Genomic DNA, 24,634 nt, shown 5'->3' on the forward strand with positions numbered 1-24,634 from the left:
ACAACGCGGGAAAAAGGCCCAAAAGGTGATTATGGCTGCTTCTTTCGCTTGGCGACTCCTGTTTCTATCCACTAGTACAAGATAAAAAAGATGTTGGAGAAAAAAATAAGGTTACCGTCCCATCCAATACACACTGAAGATTCTCCCATCGCCCTCGTCAATTCGACCCGATCGATACTAGCCCGTACTATTCCGTACAGCACTGCACGGTACTGTACGGGGCCGCTGTCTTGATTCCATCTCTTGAGGCCGCTCGGGGACCAAGGCTTTAGCTTAAAGCGCCTCTCGGGGACCAACAAGCTTATGACGCCTCGCAAGCCATCAACTCTCTTGTCTCGTCTCGTCTCTGATCCCCGTCCAATAAGGCCCAGAGGCTGGACCTTGGGGAATGCGGACACCCTAGACAAATCTGCCTCCTTACTCTTCTTGGTATGAGATCTTCCGCATCTCTCCAAGGCGATGCCGGGCGGCCGCCAGGGCGTTCTCCAACTGGAGAATCTCGACCTGTTGGTGGCTGTCAGTCGTCGATCTTGAAGCTAGCCCGGACATAGTAGCCGTTGTGGCCGTCAAACCCCGGAGATGAGAGGGGACACAAAGTTGGGGTGGGGGGTAAGGGAAAGAAACGTAGGGGGGTATGCACTAACCTGTTGCTCCATCTCCCGCACCTTGAACTCGTGGGCCCCGAGTGTGGAGTAGTCTACCTGGTCCTCCTCTTGGCTGCGTTCCTTGATCATGCTCTGGACTTGTCGGACAAGCGAGCGGCATGCGGCTCCGACGGCCTTGCTGGCCTGCTCCAGCTTCTCCTGGCTCTTGGACATGAAGCCAGCCTTGACTCGGCTGGCGGCCACAAGCTGTGCAGTCGAGGCAGCGACGTCGTTGGAGGCCACGATGAGCTGCTCGGGGCTGTTGCGGTTGGAGATGACTCCATCCGCGGTCTCAATGAGCGTGTTCGTAGACGATGCCACAGCCTTGGCCGCAGAGATGAGACCCTCTGTCCATCGGTTGTTCTTCTTGTAGAAGGCCGTTCGTGAAGATGATCCCCGGCCCGCCTGCACAATCTCCTGCTGTGTCACTGTAGCCGCCTGGATAAGCTGGGTGATGGCATTGGTAATAGCTGAAGCTGCGTCCAGAATCGAGTCGTGCACCTTGAGCTCGTACGTAGAGTAACCATCGCGAGGCTTGTTCTTGAGCTTGAGAAGTCGTGCTGCCGCCGCCGCGATAGCATCCGCAGCCTTGCTCAGCTCCTGGTCAACGAGGTCTCCCAAGTCTCCCTTCTTGTTGGCAAGCTTGCCAAAGCCCGGCGCGAACGTCTCAACAAGCTTGTTGAGCTTCTGCAGGTTCATCTGCACGTCATTGTTGCTGTTGATGACCACGTCGGTCTTCTGGAGAGGGTCCATGCCCTCGAGTCGGAAGCTCTGCAGTCCACGAAGGAACTGCACAGTCGACAGCGCTGATTGGCGAGTTCCGTTCATTAGAGAGTCGGTCTTCTTGTCGTCGGTTGCCAGTCGAGTGAGGCCCTTGGTGTTGCTGCACACATCGGCAATGGCGCCAGAGAAGACGTTGACGGCCTTGATCAGCTCCGCGTGAGTAGCATTAGGACCATCTGCAATGAAGTTGTTGAACGAAGTAGCAAACTCCATGGCACTGGCAGAAGCCTTCTCGATCTGCGACAGGACGTATGTGGGAGATGCGTTCTGGTTACCGGCCTGCATGCTAGAGTCCAGTTCGTAGAGTGCATCGTCGACACGCGCGACACCCGCTTGCAGAACTGAGTCGATGATGTCGTTGATCTTGTCGAGGTTCGCCAGGATCAGAGCATCAATCTGGCCGTCGAGAGCATGGTCCGTCTCGCCCTGGTTCTGCTTGAGCTCGTTGAGCTCGATGAGGGTCTGATCCATGCCGGCCTTGTAGACCTCGAGCTCCTCCTCCTTGTCACGGAGAAGCTGCTCAAGATCGGAGCTTCCATCTCGGAGGTTCAACTGTGCATCCTCCAGGGCGCGCGACTTGTTGCGCAGTGCCTCCTCCAGATCCGCCATCTCGCGGTTGTACTTGGCGAGCATCGTCGAGAGCTCGTTGCCCTTGCTGCGCTCCAGGTTGTCGGCTCGGTCCTGGGCCATGCGAAGCTCACGCCTGAGCTTCTCGACCTCGTCCTTGTTGCTCCCGTTCAGTCGGTCCTTGTCGTGAAGAGCGCGATCACGCTCACGGATCATGTCGGCCAGCTCGAGATTCTTGGTCTTGATCTCACGCTCGAGCTTCTCTCGTCGGTCGATGGCCTCCTGCGCACTGGCAGCCTTGAGCTGAACAGCCTTGAACTTCTGGAGGAGGTCAAGATGCTCGTGTCGCAGCTGGGAGTAAAGCTTCGCGAGCGCCTCGTACTTGGTCCTCCATGTGTTGACCTGCTCCTGAAGAGCTCGGATCTGGTCGTCCTTGCTCGACATCTGCTGGCCGAGGCTGTTCTGGATTTGCGACAGCTCGCTCTCCAGAGCCTTGACACGCTGATCGTACTGCTGCAGCATCAGTTGGTCACGCTCGTACTGCGCGCGCGCATTGAGGTTCTCCCGCTCCAGCTCGGCAAGACGACCCTGAGTCTGCCACTGCGCCTGCTGAGCCAGGAGAGCCTCCTGTTCTCGTTGTTGCTGCTCCATCAGCAGGCGCTGTTGCTCCTCAAACTCCCGCTGCGCATTGAGTTGTTGCTGCTGCTGCGCCAAAAGGGCCTGCTGCTGACGTTCCTCAAGCACACGCTGCTGCTCCTCGTACTCCCGGTTCTGACGGTCCAACTCGCTCTTCCAGAATTCGGACATCTCATCAGGGCCTTCGTCCTTGGGCGCCGGTGGAGGGGTCGGCTGTCGCTCGATCTCCTGCTTTGGTCGTGCCGGGAGCGCAGGAGCATCGTCGTCTTCGCCAAGGAGGTTCGGGGGATCTTGAGGTAGCTTGGGGATGGTGATGAGGCTGGTAAGATATCGAAGGTTGGAGCACTCGTAGTAGAACTTGACCAATCGGTAGTGCTGAGCATTGTATCGTTCGCGGAGAGGTTCAAGCGCTTCGTCGTCGCCGGTAGCTATCAAGGTTAGTCTAACACAGGAATGGGGTAAGTGAATCACGGACTGGAGTGCATGGCTCGGAGCATGCTGGTGATGAACTTGTAGATACCGTAGCTCTCCTGAACGAAAGGTACAAGGGCGGCGATTCGGCACTCATTGTTCCCCACGTTGCGGAAGTGAGAGAAAATCAGCTTCTGGAACTGCTCGATCTGGTCCTGCAGCACCATGAGGTCGCTGATGGTCTCGTAACCCTCGTTGGGGTCGTTGATGGCCTTCAAGCTCAGGTACTCCTCGTACTCGAAGGTACCGTTGAACTCGGGGTGTTGATGGTGGAAGGAGAGCTTGGCGAGGAGATAGTAAACGTATTCGCGGATCAGGGGACCGTAACCACGCATGCCTTCACCTCCTCCGCCCATTCCGCGGTTCAAGCTCTCGATCCAGCCCCTGTTGGCCATTGCCTCCTTCAGAGCGCTGGGGTGGCCCTCCTGGAGAACCTTATGGATGGTGATGAGGGCCTTGAACGTCTGAACTTCGTCGGCGAGGATCGGTTGGCTGTTGAACAGGTCGAGTCAACAAGAGAAGTCATGATGGAGGGGGGACGTGAGACATACACCTTGATGCCGGACCAGAAGGCGGCCGAGGACCGGTGATCCCATGTGTAGACGATACATGCTCGTACGTGCTTGCGCTTCGGGGAGATCTCTTCGGCATTGGTGGCTTTCTTGATGTTGATGGCCAGTTCCTGGTCGGTTCTGTACAATCATGAGTTAGCTGTGCGCTTCTCCGGCGCGGCCGTGATTCACGAACTTGGTATGCTCCATGCCGCGCACGGTAGCCATGACTGCTGAGTGGCGGATAGCTCCGCGATGCGATTATTCGATAGATCGAGTAGGTAAGGGAGGATGCGCGCGGATGCGAGAAATGATCTGTTGAGCTCCGACAACTGCCAACAGACCCCTGGAAATCACGAGACAAATAACCCCGTCGAGGCCCGACGCCGTGCAAGCTAAAGAGACTGGAAAGAGAACAATGTGTACTGGTATCACGACAAGAGGAGAGAGCAAGGCAGCAGCTCGTAGCGCGCTGTATCGAGGAGGAGTTTGTGTCGTCGTCGTCAGCCTTGACAAATCTCGGGCGACTTTGAGCGTGGCTGTTCTTGGGTGCGATAGCTCTCAGTGGCTGGGCTGCGAGAGGAGCGTCATACGGGGGTACGTATTCTTGCATTTGATGTGGGGCAGGAGATGAGAAGCCGCGGGTCAAGAAATAAACGAGGAAGCAGAGCAGTGTTGGTTTTTTGAAGAGGCGTGATGCAGAAGAGTTGAATAATTAAATAAAAAAGTGAAGAAATATATGAGATCTATTGAATTTGCCCATTCGAGATTCTACAAACTTATCGTAACTTATCATAAGCCTCAGGGGAGCATACTTTGAAATCATCATCTCCATTAAGGTGCTGTCTTATTTTTTTCACTCATCCGAAGGCCGCAAGGCTCCGAGTTGGGTTCGGTGGTCGGAGAGAAATTATCCGACTTAGACCAGACTCATGCGAGCACTCATGAATGGGAATGTTCGAACAGATTGTTACAATTGGAACCGTGTTACCATTCAAGCAAAGGTAACAGTAGTGGTCACACGAATACTAGCCCTCGGCCATTTTCACATTTTGGTTTTGTGAGATGCACACACTCGCTGCCAGTCTCACGGACATGCGTTCATAGGACATATAAGGACAAATGGTGAGAGGAGACCGCACAAGTTACTCTTTACCCTATAGGTCTTCCCCCTTTGGACTGCTCTGAACTAAAACGAGAAGAGAAGACTGGCGAGGATTTGCTGAGGATAGTTGGCCTTGTTGCTCTCTTTCCTTGGGGGAACCTCATTACCTAGATACAGTGCACTGAAAGAATGCCTGAGCATGCCGACGAGAGTAGGTTCATGCGGTGGAAAACAATGGCTTGTGTCTAGTGAGTGATGCGTCATCAAAGGGGCTTGAGACCGCTCAGTTGGGTGGAAGTGTGAACTTGCATTCTATCGTGAACTACAGCGGTGATGGTTGACTGCTGGAGAGAAGATGGGGGCTATGAGGAGGAATTCAAGACCATCGACCTACCAACATGAAGCTCCAAATGCAGTTCAAGGACTGGCGGCAGCAACACTACATAGACCAATCACATAGACCAACTTATTCGAAGCCGGGTTCTTCATTGATGCGTCAAGTCAATGACCAACCCACGACATGGGTCAGACAAGCTTCACCAGAGGTATCTTCAAATACAGACTTTGGCATGCTTTCAAACGATGTCATTTTTAGTCTCATTCCCTATCGACATCAAAATGCAAGCCCTTGCCATGCAGAGTTCTTTCCCATCCGGACGCAATACCCCAAGCAAAAAGAAGCAAGCACCACCCAACCCCAGCAGAATCCTTTTTAGATCGTAGTCTCGTAGGGGAGAGGAGTGAGGGTCTCGGGAGGGTTGTCGGTCAGGGAGACTGTTTGGGCATCTCGGGGACCGAGGGGCTGGCGCTTGACGGAGACGGCGACACCGTCGGCCTTGGCCTGCTTCTTGGCCTCGGCGTTGGACTTCACCCGCTTGAGGAAGTCCTCACGGGATCGCGAGGGCTGGACGTGCTCGATTCGGATGTTGATTCGCTTCTCGAGGTATCGGTGCTTGACCTTCTTGTAGATAATGATGCCAACAGCGGACTTGGTGACGTTGTAGATGACACCAGTCTTGCCGTGGTACACCTTGTAGGGCAAACTGTGCTCGGTTGTCAGCCCTCCTGTTCCATCGCACAAGTTTTCCCAAGCGCTCAATCTCGCAATTTGCGTATTTGTCGCAAGGTGGTGAGGGCGTTGCTTACCCCTTCTGGACGGCACCGTTCGCCTTGATGTCGACGATATCACCAACGCTGCCCAATCGATCAGTTTCTGTCGCTGCTGCTCGTGCGATTCGTGCTCGCACTCACCGGTACTGTCGGAGATAGGTGTTCAGGGCGATCATGCCCTTCTTGCGGAAGTCCCGGCTGAAGGCATACTGCAAAATCGTCAGTTTCAATGGTCGACGTCGTCGAAATTCGAAATCATGGGCAAACGTACGCGGGTGCCCGCTCTCTTTCCGTAGGAGTGACCCATCTCGAATCGTTATCTGCCGAACGCGGGAGGGTTGGGGTTAGTAGTCGTGGGTTGGCGAAAGAGATGGTGAAGACCTTCGCTTGGTGTTGTGGATTTCACGAAGGCAGCCGGGCTTGTGGGAGCGGGACCTGAGATTATCCGAATTTTTTTTCCACACCGGTAGGGCAAGGGCGGCTCACATTTTACACCGCACACAACCCCACCCCTGTTAGGGTTCTCGAATTTGCACACGTGACCTACAACTCGAGCCAAATTTCCCTCCACACAAGTAGCGATTTTTTGACCTCGTGTGTGCAAAAGTTCAACTCCAGCCAAACACCCAGGAGCCAGTCAAGTGAGTGCCACCGACGGCAACATCACCACGAGCATCAATTAACAAAGTCTTTCAGGATGCCTCCCCGCGCCCATTCGAAGACCTCCCGTGTCCCTCGCAGACCCTTCGAGTCTGCTCGACTGTCAGTATCACCGGCCACTGAACATGAGCTTGTCTCTGTTTAAGTCGATTGTGAAAGTAAACTGACGCGAATAACAACAGGGACTCTGAGTTGAAGCTCGTCGGCGAGTATGGCCTGCGCAACAAGCGTGAGGTCTGGCGAGTCGGTTTGACTCTGTCCAAGATCCGTCGTGCTGCCCGGTATGCTCGAACCGACTCGGCGCCTTGTGCGCATCGACAAGACACTCTCTAACCTTTTCACAGTCAGCTTCTTACCCTCGACGAGAAGGACCCCAAGCGTCTCTTCGAAGGCAATGCCCTCATTCGCCGTCTCGTCCGCGTCGGTGTCCTTGACGAGTCCCGCATGAAGCTGGATTACGTCCTGGCCCTCAAGATCGAGGATTTCTTGGAGCGCCGCCTCCAGACCTGCGTCTGGAAGCTTGGTCTGGCCAAGTCCATCCACCACGCCCGTGTCCTGATCCGCCAGCGCCACATCCGAGTCGGCAAGCAGATCGTCAACGTCCCCTCGTTCATCGTCCGTCTCGACTCCCAGAAGCACATTGACTTCGCTCTCACCTCGCCCTTCGGTGGTGGCCGCCCCGGCCGTGTCCGCAGAAAGAAGGCCAAGTCCGCCGAGGGCGGTGAGGGTGACGAGGAGGAGGAGGATGACGAGTAAATGCACCAAATCATGCAAAAACGGTTCTCCCTCATGTCTAGGGCTCTGGGTGATGGGATACCACTCACGGGAAGGGGATTCTCTTCATAGCTTGCGGCGTTGGCCAGAGGATAAAAATGGAATGATTTCACCGGATAACGACAAACAAAAACTTCCGGTGTCTCTCCTCACCTGTGTAAATGAATCTCATGGATCATGCCCTATTCCACGACAATTCTTCATGCTTCGCCTGTCTGATGTGATCAAGTACCATGTGCCATTCGTAGGGTGCAAGTGTCTGTTTGCTCGAACGTGAATTAATGCTATGTGATGCTAACGCTATGTCAAAAGTTCATCCTTGCCCAGGAGCTTCGCCATTGGATCAGCCGCAACTGTTCGTTTCCGCCTGTACTCGTCCATCTCCTCCTCTGTTACCCCGTTCATCATCTCTTCTCTTGTCCGTTTCTTCGGTTTCGACTCTTCGGCCTCCTTGTCTCCATCCTCGTTGGAAGGCTCCTCGTCCTCCTCTTTATCCTCAATCAGGTTGGCACCAGTGCGTTGCCGCTCAGCAGCCTCCCAAGCCTCCTTGCCCTCCTCTCCTGTGCAGTAGCTGTTCTTGATGAAAGAGTGACAGCATGCGTAACCCCACTTGAAGTTGGACCACCAGCTGCCCCAGGTGGAGGTGTGGTTGTTGATGAAGATATCCTCGGCATACTTGGACTTGGCCTTCTTCTTCGGTGCGCCCTTGATCAGACCAGCTTCGTCGTACTCGACAAATGTCTCGGACTCGGTAACCGCCATGCTGCGTAGAGCAGCTGGCATTGCCTTCTGCTCTCCTCCGTACTTGTCCAGCAAAGCCTTCTCTCGGTCTGCGCGCTTCGCCTCTGCCTCCTCCTGCTCCTTCTTTCGGTAGAACTCTCCCGCCGTTGGGTTTGCCTGCAAATGTTGGCTGGTGTCGCCAGATGTTTCTTGTGCCTCCCATGCGTATCGTTGCGCCTTCTCGAAAGCACCAGCATCGCCTGAAGATCGCATGAATCCCTCCTCCGCAAACATTTCAGACGCCTTATCGGCTGTCGCGCCACTGTCGACCAATGCTCGTGTCTTGGGGTCGTATTTGGCGGATTCCAGATCGAGGTTCAACAGGTATTTGGCTGTGTCTTCTCGTATTCGCAGTTGTCGGGTTGCTGTACTCTGGTGCTTACTCATGTCGTTCTCCTCGGCATACTTATCGCCATCGTCGTTTTCTTCCTCGCCATCAACACCTACTGTAGCCTTCTTCCGCAGTTCCTCCATCTGGTGGTAGTCGTCAACCACGTTGCGATATTCCTTCGCATCGTAGCCGTTCCAGCGATCGCGCTTGGCGTCCCAGCCCATCTTGACATCCTGAATAAGCTCATCGGCCTGGATATCTTTCCCCGTCCACTTTGCGCCCTTCGCCCGAGGTCGGCTCAAGCAGTCCTTCTTCTTGTGTGTCATGGCGCCGCAGTTCTCGCACGCGCCTTTGCGATACTTGGTGGCGGCTGGGCCAGCCTTCCTGCCGCGGTCGTACCATGTAGACTTTTCATTCTTCTCTTCGCGACGTTGATGCTTGAGGTAGTCATTGTCGTCTCCTTCTTCGCCGGCGTAGAACGGTCGTTTACTGATGAAGGATGGGATGTAGATGTTTTCCTCTTTCGAAGCGGCGCCAGCGCCAGTCGGCGGATTTGTCTGTGGCTGCGGCATTGTGTGGGTTGACGAAGTTCAGTTGAATGATCTTCAGCAAATTCAAAAGAGAATACAAAAAGGATGGATCACGAGAGGCCCAGATACACAGAGGCTTGTCTAGGCGGCAAAGCTTGGTCGCGATGGAACTCGAAAGCATCAGTGTTAGATAAGCGGCTTATCGCGCGTCACGTGACTTCGCGACGCTTGAAGACATGGGTCCTGAGGCGCGTCGGTTACACAAAGACCGTGTCAGCCTCGACGAATTGCTTCATGACAGAGCCATCTTGTCTGTGATAAACTGTTTTGGCGTCTTTTAATTATGCTTTTCTAAGCCCTGATGGATTCGAAGCGTGAGGAATATGGACTTGTTCCGGGTCAGATTGAATTGTATCGACCACTACCAGGCGACTCCGACGCGATATGACCCCCAGCTTCGCAACGATGTCCGTCCTTCTCAGATCTCGAAAGAGCCCAAGGTTCCTGTCATTAGGATCTTTGGATCGACAGAGACAGGTCAGAAAGTCTGTGCCCATGTTCATGGCGCGTTCCCGTACCTGTACGTGGAATACCAGGGGGGCCTAGCTCCTGATGAAGGTTAGTGACATCAAGATTCGGGTTGGACAAGCCATTTACTCTTTCTTAGTCGGTGCATACATCTGCCGATTTCATCTTTCCGTCGATCATGCCTTGGCAGTCAGCTATCGGAGAGATAAGAAAGGCGACAATGCGAAGTTCGTGGCGAGAATCACCCTTGTCAAGGGAGTTCCGTTCTACGGCTTTCATGTGGGATACCGCTTCTTCTTGAAGATCTACATGTTCAACCCTGTTGTCATGACAAGACTGGCCGACCTCCTTCAACAGGGCGTCATAATGAAGCAGAAGTTTCAGCCCTACGAAGCGCACCTTCAGTACCTTCTCCAGTTCATGACTGACTTCAACCTCTACGGTTGTGACTACTTGGACGCTTCAAGCACCCGATTCCGGTCTCCCGTCCCCGAATTTGATCAGGGATTGAACTCGACGCATTTATGGCACACCCGGTCCATCCCTGAGGGGTACATCACAGATGAGACCACACTTCCTCGAGCCAGCCACTGCTCGATAGAAGTAGACATCTGCGTCCAGGATATTATCAACCGGAAGAAGGTCAGGGAAAGGCCACTGCATCATGATTTCACGGAGCGAACCAACCCGATTCCTGGAGACATGAAATACGTTTACAGCATGGCTGGGTTGTGGAAGGACGAGACGAAGAGACGGAAACGAAAGATGCAGAACCCTGGCCCAGGGAGCAGTCCATTTCCACCAGAGGTTCTTGTATCCATGTCGGCCAACGTTCGAGACTCGCAGCCACAGGGCTGGATCCACGAGGACGAGTATCGGGCTCAGATTCAAGAGCTTATTTTGGCTGAGAGGGGTGCAACCTCTGATGAGTTGTCCTTCGACAACTTTGCCAAGACCCTTCCGTACGAGGATCAAGTAAGAACCACGCTACAGTCTGTTGAAGATCTTTTCCCTTCAACCCTTGCACCAGTACTAGGTCTGCCATTAGGGGTAGAAGAAGCGAGGCAAGATCCAGCAAGCAGCATTGAGGTCGACGAACCCAAGTCGCGCCAAGTCGGCAACTTTCAAGATGAGTTCTTCTCTGAAGACTCGGACGAGGAAGCCATTTCAATGATGGTGGCCATGGAGAAGGCTGCCGCTAAGGGTTCTCGGGATTCCACTGCCCAATCTTCAGGGGCGAGGCGTAAACAAGATACCACGATCGATGACATGGACGATTTGGATGATGTTTCTTTAGACTCGCTACTTGGAATCTGCCAAAGTGGTCTGAAGACTGGCAGACTGCCCGACATCCCCCTGAGCAAAGAGTTGCTAGAGTTGGCAGAAAACGAAGGCTTAATTGGGCGCACCTGGAAGACTATGCCGTCCAACGCCCCCCTGCAGCTGAAGAGGCCCTTGTCCAGCGCGATATCAACTCTATCGCCCAACAAACGACCCAGACTTGACGAGCCGCCACTTATCGATGATGACGAGATGCACTTGGTTCCCATTCCCCCAGACTCCACTAAGCCCTCAACTTCTACGTTCAAGGCCCATACAATCCTCAAAGGGCGTTCATCGGTAACCAAAGCCTCGACGTCTCCTTCAAAGGAGGCCGCTAACTCCAACTCAAAACTCCATTTCCCAACTGTCAAAGACCAAAATGATCCTAACACGAAACTCCGTCTCAGCCAGATGAGCCAGAAGTCGGCTTCTCAGCAAAGTGAAGATGGTCACTTCACCAAACACGTTTCCTTTGACCCCAGCACATTTGCTCCTGGTCATGAGAAGGGTCTATCCCAAGTAACATTGTCCTCGTCTTTGCTGTCATCTATTGCTCTTGATGAGGAGTATGATAGCCAGGAGTCTAAGATCCAGCGAGCCATTGAAAGGTTTTCAGGGTCTCAGATTCATCTCGTCCTGCCACCGCCTCCCTCTGCCGCCTCTGTAGCCTCCTCTCTGAAGGACTACTTTCTTCCCGATGCCATCTACCAGGATGCGTATTACAGCAAGGAAAAGGATGTCCCCGGTCGGACGCGGGAGTATGCTGGAAAGGAGTTTCGGCTGGAAAGCAACACGCTCCCCTTTCTCCCCGAGTTTGACCCAACGGCAACCTCACCAGCCAACTATGGAGTCATGCATGGCGCTCTTGACAAGACACGCATGAATCTTCAGTTTGAACGTCAAGGGAAGAAGTGCTCGTGGCGAGGCTGGGAGATCGCAAACCCACCGCCAACGTACCACGAAGTTGAGAACTGGTGGCTCGAAAAGGAGCGAGCTGCCAACGCAGAGCCAGGCTCCGACTTGCCGCCAACCCCAAGACACTACCACTCTCAGATCGACGGTCCAACGCCAAAGAACAAGCATGGCTTCAAGTACACACAGGGAAAGAAGACGACAAGCGTGGAGCATGAGGCTCAGTACATGAGCACGATGAGCCTCGAGGTTCATGTCAACACAAGGGGCAATTTCGTGCCTAATCCTGAAGAAGACGAAGTTCAGTGTCTCTTCTGGGCACTCAAGTCAGACGAGACGGTCATTGGCAGCCAGAATTCAGCCGATGCAGTTCAAACAGGCATACTAGTGCTATCCGGCGACAGTGACTTGCCTGAGCGTATCCGGCGCCAAACGACTGCCGAAGTCATCGAGGAGACTTCTGAACTGGACCTTATGGTGCGGATGGTTGAGATCGTGAGGACACATGACCCTGATATCTTGACTGGGTACGAGGTTCATGGCAGTTCGTGGGGCTACATGATTGAGAGGGCTCGTCTCAAGTACGACTACAACCTCTGCGACGAGTTCTCTCGTATGAAGACAGAGTCCCATGGAAGGTTTGGCAAGGAGAACGACCGATGGGGATTCAACACTACCTCGACAATCAGGGTTACAGGCCGGCACATGATCAACGTCTGGAGAGCAATGAGAGGAGAGCTCAACCTCCTTCAATACACTATGGAGAACGTCGTCTGGCACTTGCTTCACCGTCGCATACCACATTATTCCTGGAAGTCATTGACGAGCTGGTACAAGAGTGGGAAGCATCGCGAACTCAGCCGAATGTTGAGATATTACCAAAACCGGACTCGACTCGACATTGAGATTCTTGAGGCGAATGAGCTCGTCGCCAGAACAAGCGAACAGGCTCGACTTCTCGGCGTGGACTTCTTCTCTGTCTTTTCCCGAGGATCCCAGTTCAAAGTCGAGTCTATCATGTTCAGGATTGCAAAGCCAGAGAACTTTCTCCTCGTGTCACCCAGCCGCAAGCAGGTCGGCGGCCAGAACGCTCTCGAGTGTCTTCCGCTTGTCATGGAACCGCAGAGCGCTTTCTACAACAGCCCTCTCGTGGTACTTGACTTTCAAAGTCTGTATCCAAGTGTCATGATCGCCTACAACTACTGCTACTCGACCTTTCTAGGTCGAATCACCAACTGGAGAGGCATGAACAAGATGGGCTTCACCGAGTACAAGAGACAGCAAGGTCTCCTTGCCCTCTTGGAGGACTACATCAATATTGCACCAAACGGTATGATGTACGCAAAGACAGAGATTCGCAAGTCACTGCTCGCCAAGATGCTCACAGAGATTCTTGAAACTCGAGTAATGGTCAAGAGCGGGATGAAGCAGGACAAGGACGACAAGGTGCTTCAGCAACTCCTGAACAACCGACAGCTGGCTCTCAAACTTCTCGCCAACGTCACCTATGGCTACGCCTCGGCGTCTTTCTCTGGCCGCATGCCATGCTCGGAGATTGCGGACAGCATCGTGCAGACGGGCCGGGAAACCCTCGAGAGGGCGATCGCCTACATCCATTCGGTAGAGAAATGGGGTGCCGAGGTCGTCTATGGCGACACTGACAGCTTGTTCATCTACATGAAAGGTCGGACAAGGGAACAGGCGTTCGACATTGGAAACGAGATTGCCAAGGCCATCACCGAGATGAACCCACGACCGATCAAACTCAAGTTTGAAAAGGTCTACCACCCTTGCGTTCTTCTCGCCAAGAAGCGATATGTCGGTTACAAGTACGAGAGCAAGGACCAGACGAAACCCGAATTTGACGCCAAGGGAATCGAGACTGTTCGTCGTGATGGCACGCCAGCGGAGCAGAAGATTGAGGAGAAGGCTCTTCGACTCCTCTTTGAGACGGCAGATCTCAGCCAGATCAAGGCATATTTCCAGAAGCAGTGCCAGAAGATCATGCGCAACAACGTCTCGGTGCAGGACTTTTGCTTCGCCAAGGAAGTTCGTCTAGGAACGTACTCTAACAAAGGTCCTGCTCCTGCTGGAGCTCTCATCAGCACAAAGCGCATGCTTGAGGATGCACGCGCAGAGCCGCAATACGGCGAAAGGGTCCCCTACGTTGTCATCACTGGTGCTCCAGGTGCTCGACTCATCGACCGATGCGTGGCACCCGAGGAGCTTCTCAGCAACCCGCATTGGCGGCTCGACGCCGAGTACTACATTTCCAAGAACTTGATCCCACCGCTGGAGCGCATTTTCAACCTTGTGGGTGCCAACGTTCGACAGTGGTATGATGAGATGCCCAAGGTACAACGAATACGCCATGTGGCTACGCTCGGGACGCGAAAGACAACCCTTGAGTCATATATGAAGTCCTCCCATTGCCTCATCTGCGACAAGAAGTTCGCCAACGAGGACAATCCGCTGTGTCCGACCTGCCGAACCAATGTCCCTGCATCACTACTGACCCTTCAGTCGCGTATATCGACCGAGGAGCGTCGCTTACAAGAGGTATTATCACTCTGTCGCACCTGTGCGGGAATAGGGCCTGTGGAGGATGTCCAATGCGACAGCAAGGACTGCCCTGTCTTTTGGACGCGCATGAGGCAGACCGGCAAGACACGTGGAGCGCGGAATACGAACCAACCCGTGATACAGGCGTTGGTTGAAGGTGTTGACAGGCTGTCACTTGATTGGTGACAGTATCAGGGGCCTCGGGATGATTGTGTATGATTATATAGATGAGGACATCCGTTCTTCTTTTGTTTATTATGTATTGCTAGGCGTAAGGGGCACCAGTGCTTACAATGATTCCGACATAACGAAATAAAGTTATTGAATACTTTGAAGCCGGTGAACAAGTCAACGAGCTTTGTAACCACCATGTATTTCACCGTTGTAGCCTTGGAGGGAAAGTGAAGTCGCGATGGCCTCAACAAGGTTTCTTCCAAGATGGCTGCCTTTCCTACTGCAGAGAATCCGAAACACAATGCAACGCGGAAGCGAAGCCGGCGAATTGCCTACTCAAGGCATTTCTTCCCAAGACCAACTACTTGATTCTCAGAGTGAAAGGCCATGGTCCTTGGTCAAAAAGGCTTCATGAGGCCCGGGTGGTGGGGAATTCAGAGTAACTCAACAGACATAACACAAGCGTAACACAACTGAAGCTTATACTCAAGCTTCAATAACACAACAAGTCAATAAGCTATGTGACCGCTGTGTGTGACGCCGTGATAGCCTTCAAGGGAAGACCATGCCTCCCAAAAACATAATCCGCAGAACCTTGTAGACAAAGGCGGGATCTCGAGGTGATGGTAGAATCTTGACGCCAAATGAATTCCCACTTTTGTGAGCTTGGTGACGATTCCAAAACAAGCCATCAGCCACAATAACAAAGGGCGTGGTTATTGACACATGCCAGCATTCAAACCTAGTCGAAATACGCCAAAAAGAAATCCCACGATCTTAGCCATCCCCGTTCGTGCGTGGAATTCTAGAAAGAACCCGTCTTCTTAGTTAGATTCTCCCGACGCTTCTATTCCGAGTCTTGAATGACAGTATTCGGTTTGTCCCAAAAAGACAAGCCGATCTGCTCGTGACGACAGTGGCCATAGAATGGATCGGTGCCGTCAAGTTCGGTGGGTAGTGGGGCCGTGACCCGGAAACCCGTTCCGTCGGAGTTGTCGGGTCTGTGGCCGCGAATGAGAGCACGATATCAACTGCACTTCTGCTGCTGTTGAGCGGGGAATACAGTACTAGCGACTGAGGGACCCTCGTTTCAAAACGCTGGTGCTATCAACTGCATTGCGCCGAGTTGTGATACCCGCTTCAAAGAATGCGGACTCTGCAATTGGGTGGTCAATGTCGAGAGTCATGCTGTGCGACTTGAGACTCCGGCTAATTGGGACGAGATTCGCAAGACTCGAGCCAAGCGGGAAGGGTCCTCGTCCCCCCTGTCGAGACGAGGGAGCACAAAGAGTTTTGACAGCGGCCGCTGCCTGCCATCCCGACTTGTCGGTCAGTTCATGACGCCACGAGTTGGGGGCAGGTATGTGTTGAGGGGCTTAGTACTGTGCAAGAAGAAATCACTTGTCTCGCGCATCTGCGCAGCCTCCAGCGAGTACATGCTTGGTCTGTCAGACAGCGCCAGGTCTAGGAATCTCCGATCCAGCCTGGGCCCCGGTCCGCAAATAGCTTCAGGGACAGTTCGAGTCAGAGCTCAGAGCCAGAGACAGCCACTGACATGTGAAGGCCGTCAGAGATCGAGGGCAGATTGAGGATCTAGATCAAAGCATCAGTCAGCTCCATGACTTGGATGACTCCCGTGCTGGTTCCCCTCTGGCTTGCGCGGCCTCCACATTCCTTGCGTCCACAGACAGCCAGCCACATGGCAACCAGGGCGCATCCCCGTCCAGCTCTTGTGTCGGAGCAAAAGGTGAGGAGGTCTTGACCGCCGTGGTCGTCGAGGCCCAGCTGAACTGAACTGGACTGGACTGGGCTGCAATGCGTTGCCAGCAAACAGCCTCTTGCTGAGCTGTCGCGTGCGGTGTGCGGTGTGCGAGCGCGCTTCCCCGAAAGAACCGAGTGGTGGGTACCCTAACAGCGTGGATTGGGCTCTGCAAGTGTGTGCCTGAGCTCTGAATTCTGCGGCAAGGAACAAGACGGGAGAAGCTGGCAGATATTGGGCCTAGAAGACCCAATCAAGGTTTCCAAGGTTCTCGAGGCTTGGGCTAGGCGTTGAAGGGGCGGACCGCGGTGGAGGTAGGTTGCCCTTGCAGAGAGGAAAGACTAGGGGCGTGCCGGTGGTGGTGGTGTCGAGCTGTCCATGATGTGGTTTGCTGTGCGACATGGCATCGCATCGGCGATCACAGAGCCAAGTTACCCAACGTTGAATGATCTGATGCCAGGGTGTGCGTGTGCGTGCGACCTTGATATCAGGTACCGCAAAGGCGAGAAGACATGGTAAAGAGGCCCTGAATTGCATCTTCCACCCATGGCCATAACAGCCGGGCAAAGCTGCAATAGTGCCGAGGCATCAGGCAACATGAAGATCAGGGTCCTTCTTCCGCCTCGAATGAACCCCATGTCGTCGGTGCGCTCTCCAGGAGCCCCTGCCCCTGTCTGTTCATCTGTTGAAGCGCAGATTGACCACAGAACCTCCGAAGGAGAGCCGTCGACGTCCAGTACTTCAAGGCTGCAGCCATGCACTGCGCTGCACATATGGCAAACATCAACGTACGCCCTGAAATGATCCAATCCGTCCGTGTGCCCGTCTGCTCTCCCGCCTGTCCGGTCTCCGCCGTAACCGCCCGTACTGTAAAGATATGAGGCGCCAGAGACAATGCTTTTGGAGGCTGAAACAACGGAATGCATGAAAAGATAAATGTTCGAGACGACTTTGCCACGGGCAGTCTCGAGGGAACGCAGCGAGTTATTGTCAACCGTGACTATGTAAGCGGAGAGATGATTACGAGACATCTTGGGCAGTAGAGGTACGTACTGTACTGGACGTGTTTCACGAGCAGGTACAGCTCCATCGGCAGATAGCCAACGCAGTCTCGGCGCAACCTAGACATGGCATATGATGTGTGCTTTATTTTAGTACATGTTCCATCTCGTCAAACAAAGCCAAATATGAAATGATACACACTCATAATCCATATGCACTCCAGGCATTCCGCAGCCATTCCGGCTCGGGCCCGGGGAGCACGGGAATCTCTCTGGTTGCAGGGGACCCAAATTGGATGCCACAGGGGGCCGCAGTGAACCGTAGGGGCCCGGTGGCCCGCTACAGGACGCGCTACAGGGGAGCGGCGCTGTAGGGCGACCTGCCAGGTGCCGCCACGCCCAATGGCTACGGGGCGCCAGCACCCACTAGCGAACAAGTTATTACCGGGAAGGCACTCCCCACACTTTTTTTCGCAGCACGCGCACCCTCCCATCTCCACCGGGCGAGGTTACCACCACCACCGAGTGCTTGCTCGGGGTGGCAGGGAAGGTACAGACCAGTACCGACCCGAGGGACCTTGGCTTCCGCGCAGGAACGAACGAATGGATCAATAAGGCAAGTCACCGTCTTTTTGCTTAGGTAGCTATTTCGCTCCTGCCTCGCCTTTGACTCACTTTCCTGTCCCTTTCTCCATCTTTTCTCCATTCCCATGTGAATCTCCAGATAACAACCTCGAGTCCATCGCCCTCGCACGTCGTGCTCTGCTCTGTTATACCTTGCTTGCTTACCTGCTTCGAACTAAGCTTCTCCCTCGCACAGCCCAAGACGTAACCCTACCTCCCGCTACTACCTGAACGAAAAGGGACCCTGTGCCTTGCGCCTGGCGGACCCATTTGCGTCATACTTTGATATTCGGCAGTCGTCACCATTCCCTAGTGCTGCTCTCCCTCGTGCTTGCTACCTGGAGAATAAGACTGTTCAATTCCTCGAGACCTGCTATACTCTCGGAAACCGACTCGACCTTCCTACCGATTAAACCATCACGATTGAATCGAGGACAGAAGAAAACAACCGAAACCAAACTCCTGGTCAATGCCTTCCTAACGAAAAACGATCCTACGCTACTCCTCCGATTTCTCCCTCGCTCCACCGTGACCGACGTTCTACGCACCTTCCATGATCATGGCGACGAGATTCTCGCCCGAGGCTTTCCTGCCTTCGGGCGCCTACGACACCGACGTTGGTCTCACCCTCAACGATCCTCTCGCCTACTCCCACATCTCGCCTCCCAACTCATATCCACGAGCCGGAACTCTTCGCCATCAATACCCGCAGCACTATCTGAACTCGTGTCGAAACAATATTCAACACCAGAACCAGCGTGGCTGGATCCCTCCGGCCAGCACGATGTCTCTGCAGCCCAGCGAGGCGTCTCCTCAGTCACTCGCCGCGTTGCGAGCTACGCAGTCTGTTCCGCCGCACCATTCATCAATCCAGTTCCAGCCTGAGTCTCTCGAATCTCTCAAAGCTCGACCAGCCACCGTATCTCCCACGTATGGAGGTCCACCTCCAATTCACGAACACCGTCTGCCACCTTCATCCACAGCTCCTCTTCCCAGCGTGTCTTCCGGACTTGTCGGTGCATCACTCTCACGATCCGTGTCTGCCGATGCCGTCGCGCCTTCCCAATCACCGTCGCATGTGGTCCAACGACTTGTTCAGCAAAACGCTATGATTCGTGAAGCTTGGGAAGCAGAGCGGAACCATCTCGAGGCCAATCGAAGACGCGCCGAGGAAGTCTACCAGGAAGAGCGCATCATCATGGACGAGGTTCGAGTTGGTTGGGAGACGGAGAAGGAAAACATGATTCGAGAGATTGAGGATCTCAAGGAGCGCATGCATCGACTTGAAGGAGAAAACAATGCACTCAAAGCTGTCGCCGCCCAGAGCATCCAGGTCACGGGCGTGGTATCGCCTCTGGCGAGTCAGCGAGGTGGAAGCGGCGATGGCTCCTTGGAGAACTCATACTTTTCTGCTCCACCGGGCCGACTTACGTCAAGGTCGCAAAACCCAGCCATTCCAGCTAGTCTATCGACGGGCGATGCGTCATCTCTTCCGCCGGGTCTTGACGGAGCATCTCGCAGACCTCACTTTTTAAGTCCAGGCAGTTCCCGCCTTTCTCCCACTACACAACCCGAATCATCCCCCTTTGTCCCCCTGGATCCAAGAATGCAGACTCAAAACCCAGTTGCCAGGGACTTTCTCTCATCTCCTTCAGATGACGCCACGACGCCCGTTCCAGTCATTGATGTTCAGGAGATTGATCCCAAGTTGGAAGGGATTCCCCTCAAGGCCACCGCCGTTCAAAAGTCTACCTTTGCCGATGGCGCAACTTCTACCGACAACCCTTCCTCGCCTATAGCGTCTCCCCCTGGCCCTGCCACTCAACACCCGGAACGACTTGGACGACCCTCAAATGTCCGCGGGTCGTCAAAGGAATACACTCTACAGGCCCTCTCGGCCGTGGAATCTCGCCGTCTAACGATGCACGCTGGTCACACTCCCAATCATTCTCTGTCGCTTTTTCCCACTGTCAATCCGACCGATACGGATGCCATTGTGGGCGAAGGTGCGACGCCAACCGTTGAGACGGTTATCGACCTTGCAGCAGCACTCCCAGAAGAGCCGGTCAAGGACCCTGCAGCGACCGTTGTACAAACCGCCAGGCGCGACTCCAAGGTCTCGTTTGTATCATTTGCGGAAGAGGAACTGGACCTAGACCATCCCGAGCCCGTGTTTGAACCGGACGAGGGCGACAAACCACTCAAAGGACCACTCATGATCAGGAACATGCCGGCAAAGGACGAACTTTTCTGGGAGGCTGTCAACAAGAAACTGGAGCCCATCAGCCAAGGGCAGAACGCTCTTCCGGCTGTCATGCAGACTTCCCTCGAAGACTTGGAGGTGGGAGCCGGGCCTTCGGGCTTGAACGCACAAGCACAAAAGCGCCAAAAGGTTCCACATGTCGGCGGCGATGGGTCGGTAGATGCCCAAGCGGACGCCGAGGACAGTGGTAACGATAGCGAGACGAGCGACAACGGGATCGACGCCGATGTTCCCCTAAAGTTTAAAGCCACGTCCAACTTTGGCGCTCCTTTCGGTGCCATGTAGGACAAGGCGGCTCTAGGGGTTCCACGGAGTATCAAAACAGATGGGGTTGAGGAGTCTTATCTCCCCAACTGGTCCACAAGAGGACATTTTCAATGGCCGTCCTGGGCTTGGAAAGCTTCGGGGCTTCCGCCTGCTCCGCCTCCTTCAGAGGGAGATTGGGATGATAATCCGACACCTCCCCCAACGCAGCTGCACGTTTGACGCTTCTCATGATAATGAAACATTTTGCGTTTGGTGTTTTCTTGAGCGGTATTCTAGCGCACGTCACGATTCACATGTCACGACACAGCACAACAACAACACGACGCACACGTCTGTCTAGTCGAATTTGCAATCTGTCTTTTCAGGTCAGGCTGAGTTTTTCAGTCAGATTCAACGGCGAGCGAGCACACACATGAGGTTTCACGACAAAGGATTAAAAAAGGGATAAACATTTGATAGAAAAGGAGTAACGGGGACTCGGTTACTAGACCCATTGCGTTGTTTTATTTCAGGAGCATGGACATGGACATGGACATCGGCAACACTTTGAACGCAGCAGCGGGCAACAGTGACGCGTTATGAGTTTATGGAGACAAGGTGGCGGGCTTATTTGATATCGTCGATGCGTGTTAGGGCATCGGGGATCGTGTTTAATACCCTGGGGGTTTGTAGGTAGGATGCTTCCGCACCATGGAATTGATACGGATGGGGATGGGAATGGTATGCGTATGCGATGGCCAAGGTATCAGACTGGGAGGCCGGATCAGGACGGACTGGGTTGCAGGTGCTGGAGTTTTAAGGAAATATAATTCTATGAGGATACCGGATGAACAAGAAATTGAGCATCAAGTTTACCTTGTGCCCTTTGTGAGCTTTACTATCGCTTTATTTCATTCATGACAAGATGGGAGATCTACCCTTTCTACCTGACTCAAGATCCATCCAAGGAAACAACCTAAGCAATCAAGGTACCACAAAACACCATCGACGCCATGTCTCCCAAACTCATTTCATCTTTCTGGCATTCTTCCACGGGCCCTTTGTTCCTCACGTTTGTTGACTCTACTCTGCTCAGACTCCCATGGTGAAGTCGTGCTCGATACCAGGTGTTACACTAGCCATGAACTAGAGATTTGTTAGTGATTAAGACTTGGTCAGGTGAAAGACTGGGGACATACCTTGAGGAAAACAACCAGATACTGATCCACACGGATAGCAACCTCGTGATCGTCAATCTCTGCCTCCTGCACCTCTTCCCACTCATCCTTATCCGCCGCCTCCTGCGCGCCCTTCACGTCCAGCTTATCAATCTCATCCACCAAACCTTCCATCCCCGACGTCGCCGTAGATGCACTGGCGCCAGCGCGCAGCTTCTCCCTTCGTAGTCGCAGAGCGGCATCGGCCCGGTCGAGTAGCGTCTTCATGACCGAGGCGTGCTTGCAGGGGTGCACCGAGGCCATCTTGATGTTGTTTGCGAAGAAGGGGAAGTCCTCGAGAGTGACCGTCTTGTCCTTGTAGTCGCCGACGATATCCTCCATCATGTCGTGGGGAGGAAGGGGCTGGCCGTTAGGAAGGTAGCCCGAGAGGTAGAGTCGGGGGGTTCGGTAGTAGGTGGTGTACATGATGTACAGGGTGTAAGTTCGACGGCCGCTGAAATGTCAGTAGAGGTTCTCGAGAGTTTTGCAGAAGTCAGCTTACCTGCTCTTGGAGTCGGCGCCGGTATCACGGATGATAGCTTCATCATCATCTTCGTCCTCCATGTCGGGAATCTCATCATCCTCCACAACCTCTCGGTCGCCGACGTTTCCAGAGTCATCCACCGTCCTCACCTCCTTGACCTTGAGAGGCTGCGAGCTCGCGAGCCCACCGGTGCGCAGCCATCCATCCTCATCATCTCCCGCGCCTCCCTTGAAGTCCTCGCCATCGTTGACAAGGGCTTCCTCGTGGCCAGCGTCGCCGGCAAAGTCGTCGTTCAGACGGCGGTGGCAGGGCACGTTGCGGGTGACGAGGAACTGTTTTCCCGGGGGAAGGTAGCTGACGCGGCGCTCGGGGGAGTCGGCATCGCCCCAAGACCAGGTCGGGAACTTGTAGACGAGGTAGTCTCCGGCCGCGACGAACTCTTCGGGTGTGATCTGGCCGGTCTGGCGGAAGGTGGACTTGTGGGTGACGGGGGTGTAGCGGTCCCGGAGGGTGTTGACTGTTGAGTAGATGTAGTTCATGATGGGCGAGTTTGAAGGAGGCTTCGGTTCGATGTGTGTCGTGGACGATGAAGCCGAAAGAAGGGCGAGCGAGATAAGCTCTCTTTATAGAGAGACAAGTACCGGCAGCGGTGGAAGATGCGGGGTCGGAGCTTCGTGAAAGCTTCAAGTCGACGATGCGAGATGAAAGTAAGGAGATCAAAGTTGATCCCAGATGTTGACAGCTTTAGGTTCTGTCAACGGTTGCCTTGGGTATGACTGATAGAAAGAAGCCTAGAGAAAAAAAAGGCAATGACTGTGGTTTGTAACTTAACGGCACATTCACAAAGTGATGAAGCGATCACATGGAGGCGGTGGTGGCTTAATGGTGGGGTGCCTGGACCCCTCATTGGCTGCACTGCAGATCATCCAGTCAGAGGCGGGCCTTGCTGTTGAGTGCCTGGCTTATCTTATCATGGTGCGCGACGCACGTCATACTCCAAATCTCGCTCACGTGCGACAGAGGCTCTTGATGCAATGATGGGAATGAAGTCGGGTGTTTAGATCACGAGAGGAAATGGTTCAATATGGTAGTGAGTCTAGGGTTTTAGAAATGGCTTATATTCATTATTCAAAGCGCCGTGGTATCTTTTTTGTCCCATCAATGGCGTTCATATCCCTCTACTCTGCGATTCCATCTCATCAGCCTCATGAAGCCCCTTGATTCTGCTTCATGCCTCCTCCTCCCCGGCCTCCTCTGCCTCTCGCTTCTTCTTCTCTTCGCGCTCCCTCTTCTTCTCCAGCAGCTTTTTCAACTTCTTTGCCGAGTTGAAAACTCCATTTGTCCCTGCCCCACACGCGGCGCATGTCGGGTCTTTCCTGTATCTCTTGAGAGCACATGGCTCACAGAAATAATGGCCACACCTCGTCACAATGGGCTCCCTGTATGATTCCTTGCATATTATACACGCAAATGGAATCTTTTCGAGCATGGCGACTTCTGCCTCGTCTTCGTCGACTTCCTCCTTCTTGTCGCGGTTGGCGCTCGCAACCACGGTGCCACCCAAGTTTTTCTTCCCCTTCGTGACGGTCTCCCACTCTCGATCCAGCTGCCATCCTTGCTTGACGTCCGTTCGATCATGAAGGTAGATGCACGCATCGCCATACCCACAGAAACCCGTCTGTTTGTAGTCTTTGCAGATGTCTGGTTTGAAGTCCATGACCGTGACCGTTCGGATGTTGGTTGGCGCCTTCATCGGACCTTTGGTTCTGGTGGGGGCATCGGGGTTCTTTTGAATGAATGATGTTTGATTCGAAAGTCCCTTGTATGTTCCATCGGGTTGAGAGTCTTTCGTGGTTGATCTTGTTGAGCCCAGGAGGTTCTTGGCTGAAAGCGCATCCTTGGAGTCTTCGTCGTACCAGTTGCTGTGTTTTGTGGCGTCGTTGGTACTCGTGATTGGCACACTCCGATCTGCAGCATATACCGTCGCCGTCAACTCCTTTTCCCTAGTCGCAGTGTCCTTGGAGGAAGCTGTGACGGTGACAGTCTTCTTGCGCCGCTTGACGCGCTGGCCCGACTCGTCTTCCGAGGATGAATAGTCGCTGTCGTCGCTGTCTGCAGGAGGTGGCGTCGCCGGCCGTTTTCGCAGGTTCGCCTTGCCCTTTGCGCCTCGCTTCTTGAACACGGCGACAGGCGCCGCGGTTTCTGTGTTTGAATCGGCCATGGTTGTGGTTTTTTTCGGGTTGTGTTGACGGCTGGGTTATGAATGCGATCGACAATTGGAAATCAACTTTCACGGAGGAATCTAGAAACTGTCATGTGACTTGGTGGTGATTTCGCGGAAGGAGACGCGGGGGGTTGTGGGGACGCGTTTGGACTTTGCTACCCTGTAACGGCTTGTTGAATCGTGAAGTTCTCATTTTTGTCCTCGCTTCGATATTGATTCACGAGATCATGGCTTCTTTGAGTGTTTGTACTACATTCGTCTATTGATGTGGTGTTCCTGGCGTCATTTCATCTGGTATTGGCGACCATTGGTGTAACAATGGTTTTTGCTCCTGATCACGGTGGCGGATGTCGACAGACGTACCGACCAAGTTGA

General features: G+C 53.8%; 8 protein-coding genes across 8 annotated transcripts; 3 read left to right on the top strand and 5 right to left on the bottom strand.

The window, feature by feature from the left end:
- Nucleotides 1-417: 417 nt before the first annotated feature.
- Nucleotides 418-3,880, bottom strand: NCS57_00441000 (uncharacterized protein; the record flags this gene model as incomplete). Its single annotated transcript, XM_053054371.1, has 5 exons — nt 418-504; nt 645-3,058; nt 3,106-3,593; nt 3,653-3,793; nt 3,849-3,880. The coding sequence occupies 5 exons, from the start codon at nt 3,878-3,880 to the stop codon at nt 418-420; spliced, it is 3,162 nt and encodes a 1,053-aa protein (XP_052916531.1).
- A 1,589-nt stretch (nt 3,881-5,469) lies between these two features.
- Nucleotides 5,470-6,174, bottom strand: NCS57_00441100 (uncharacterized protein; the record flags this gene model as incomplete). The annotated part of the gene is made up of 4 exons (XM_053054372.1): nt 5,470-5,800; nt 5,904-5,951; nt 6,009-6,076; nt 6,139-6,174. The coding sequence occupies 4 exons, from the start codon at nt 6,172-6,174 to the stop codon at nt 5,470-5,472; spliced, it is 483 nt and encodes a 160-aa protein (XP_052916532.1).
- A 390-nt stretch (nt 6,175-6,564) lies between these two features.
- Nucleotides 6,565-7,283, top strand: NCS57_00441200 (uncharacterized protein; the record flags this gene model as incomplete). The annotated part of the gene is made up of 3 exons (XM_053054373.1): nt 6,565-6,629; nt 6,710-6,808; nt 6,872-7,283. 3 exons carry the CDS (start codon nt 6,565-6,567, stop codon nt 7,281-7,283), a joined length of 576 nt encoding a protein of 191 aa, XP_052916533.1.
- A 318-nt stretch (nt 7,284-7,601) lies between these two features.
- NCS57_00441300 (Pre-mRNA-splicing factor SLU7) lies at nt 7,602-8,984 on the bottom strand (the record flags this gene model as incomplete). Its single annotated transcript, XM_053054374.1, has 1 exon — nt 7,602-8,984. The coding sequence occupies one exon, from the start codon at nt 8,982-8,984 to the stop codon at nt 7,602-7,604; it is 1,383 nt and encodes a 460-aa protein (XP_052916534.1).
- A 341-nt stretch (nt 8,985-9,325) lies between these two features.
- On the top strand, nt 9,326-14,453 carry NCS57_00441400 (DNA polymerase; the record flags this gene model as incomplete). The annotated part of the gene is made up of 2 exons (XM_053054375.1): nt 9,326-9,560; nt 9,610-14,453. 2 exons carry the CDS (start codon nt 9,326-9,328, stop codon nt 14,451-14,453), a joined length of 5,079 nt encoding a protein of 1,692 aa, XP_052916535.1.
- A 3,925-nt stretch (nt 14,454-18,378) lies between these two features.
- NCS57_00441500 (uncharacterized protein) lies at nt 18,379-20,373 on the top strand (the record flags this gene model as incomplete). The annotated part of the gene is made up of 1 exon (XM_053054376.1): nt 18,379-20,373. The coding sequence occupies one exon, from the start codon at nt 18,379-18,381 to the stop codon at nt 20,371-20,373; it is 1,995 nt and encodes a 664-aa protein (XP_052916536.1).
- Nucleotides 20,374-21,426: 1,053 nt separating this feature from the next.
- On the bottom strand, nt 21,427-22,574 carry NCS57_00441600 (Autophagy-related protein 3; the record flags this gene model as incomplete). Its single annotated transcript, XM_053054377.1, has 3 exons — nt 21,427-21,480; nt 21,534-22,005; nt 22,054-22,574. 3 exons carry the CDS (start codon nt 22,572-22,574, stop codon nt 21,427-21,429), a joined length of 1,047 nt encoding a protein of 348 aa, XP_052916537.1.
- A 689-nt stretch (nt 22,575-23,263) lies between these two features.
- NCS57_00441700 (Pre-mRNA-splicing factor CWC24) lies at nt 23,264-24,256 on the bottom strand (the record flags this gene model as incomplete). Its single annotated transcript, XM_053054378.1, has 1 exon — nt 23,264-24,256. The coding sequence occupies one exon, from the start codon at nt 24,254-24,256 to the stop codon at nt 23,264-23,266; it is 993 nt and encodes a 330-aa protein (XP_052916538.1).
- Nucleotides 24,257-24,634: the final 378 nt, after the last annotated feature.

The sequence above is a fragment of the Fusarium keratoplasticum genome, chromosome 3, assembly GCF_025433545.1.
Source record: "Fusarium keratoplasticum isolate Fu6.1 chromosome 3, whole genome shotgun sequence".
In the NCBI taxonomy this organism is placed as follows: Eukaryota; Fungi; Ascomycota; class Sordariomycetes; order Hypocreales; family Nectriaceae; genus Fusarium; species Fusarium keratoplasticum.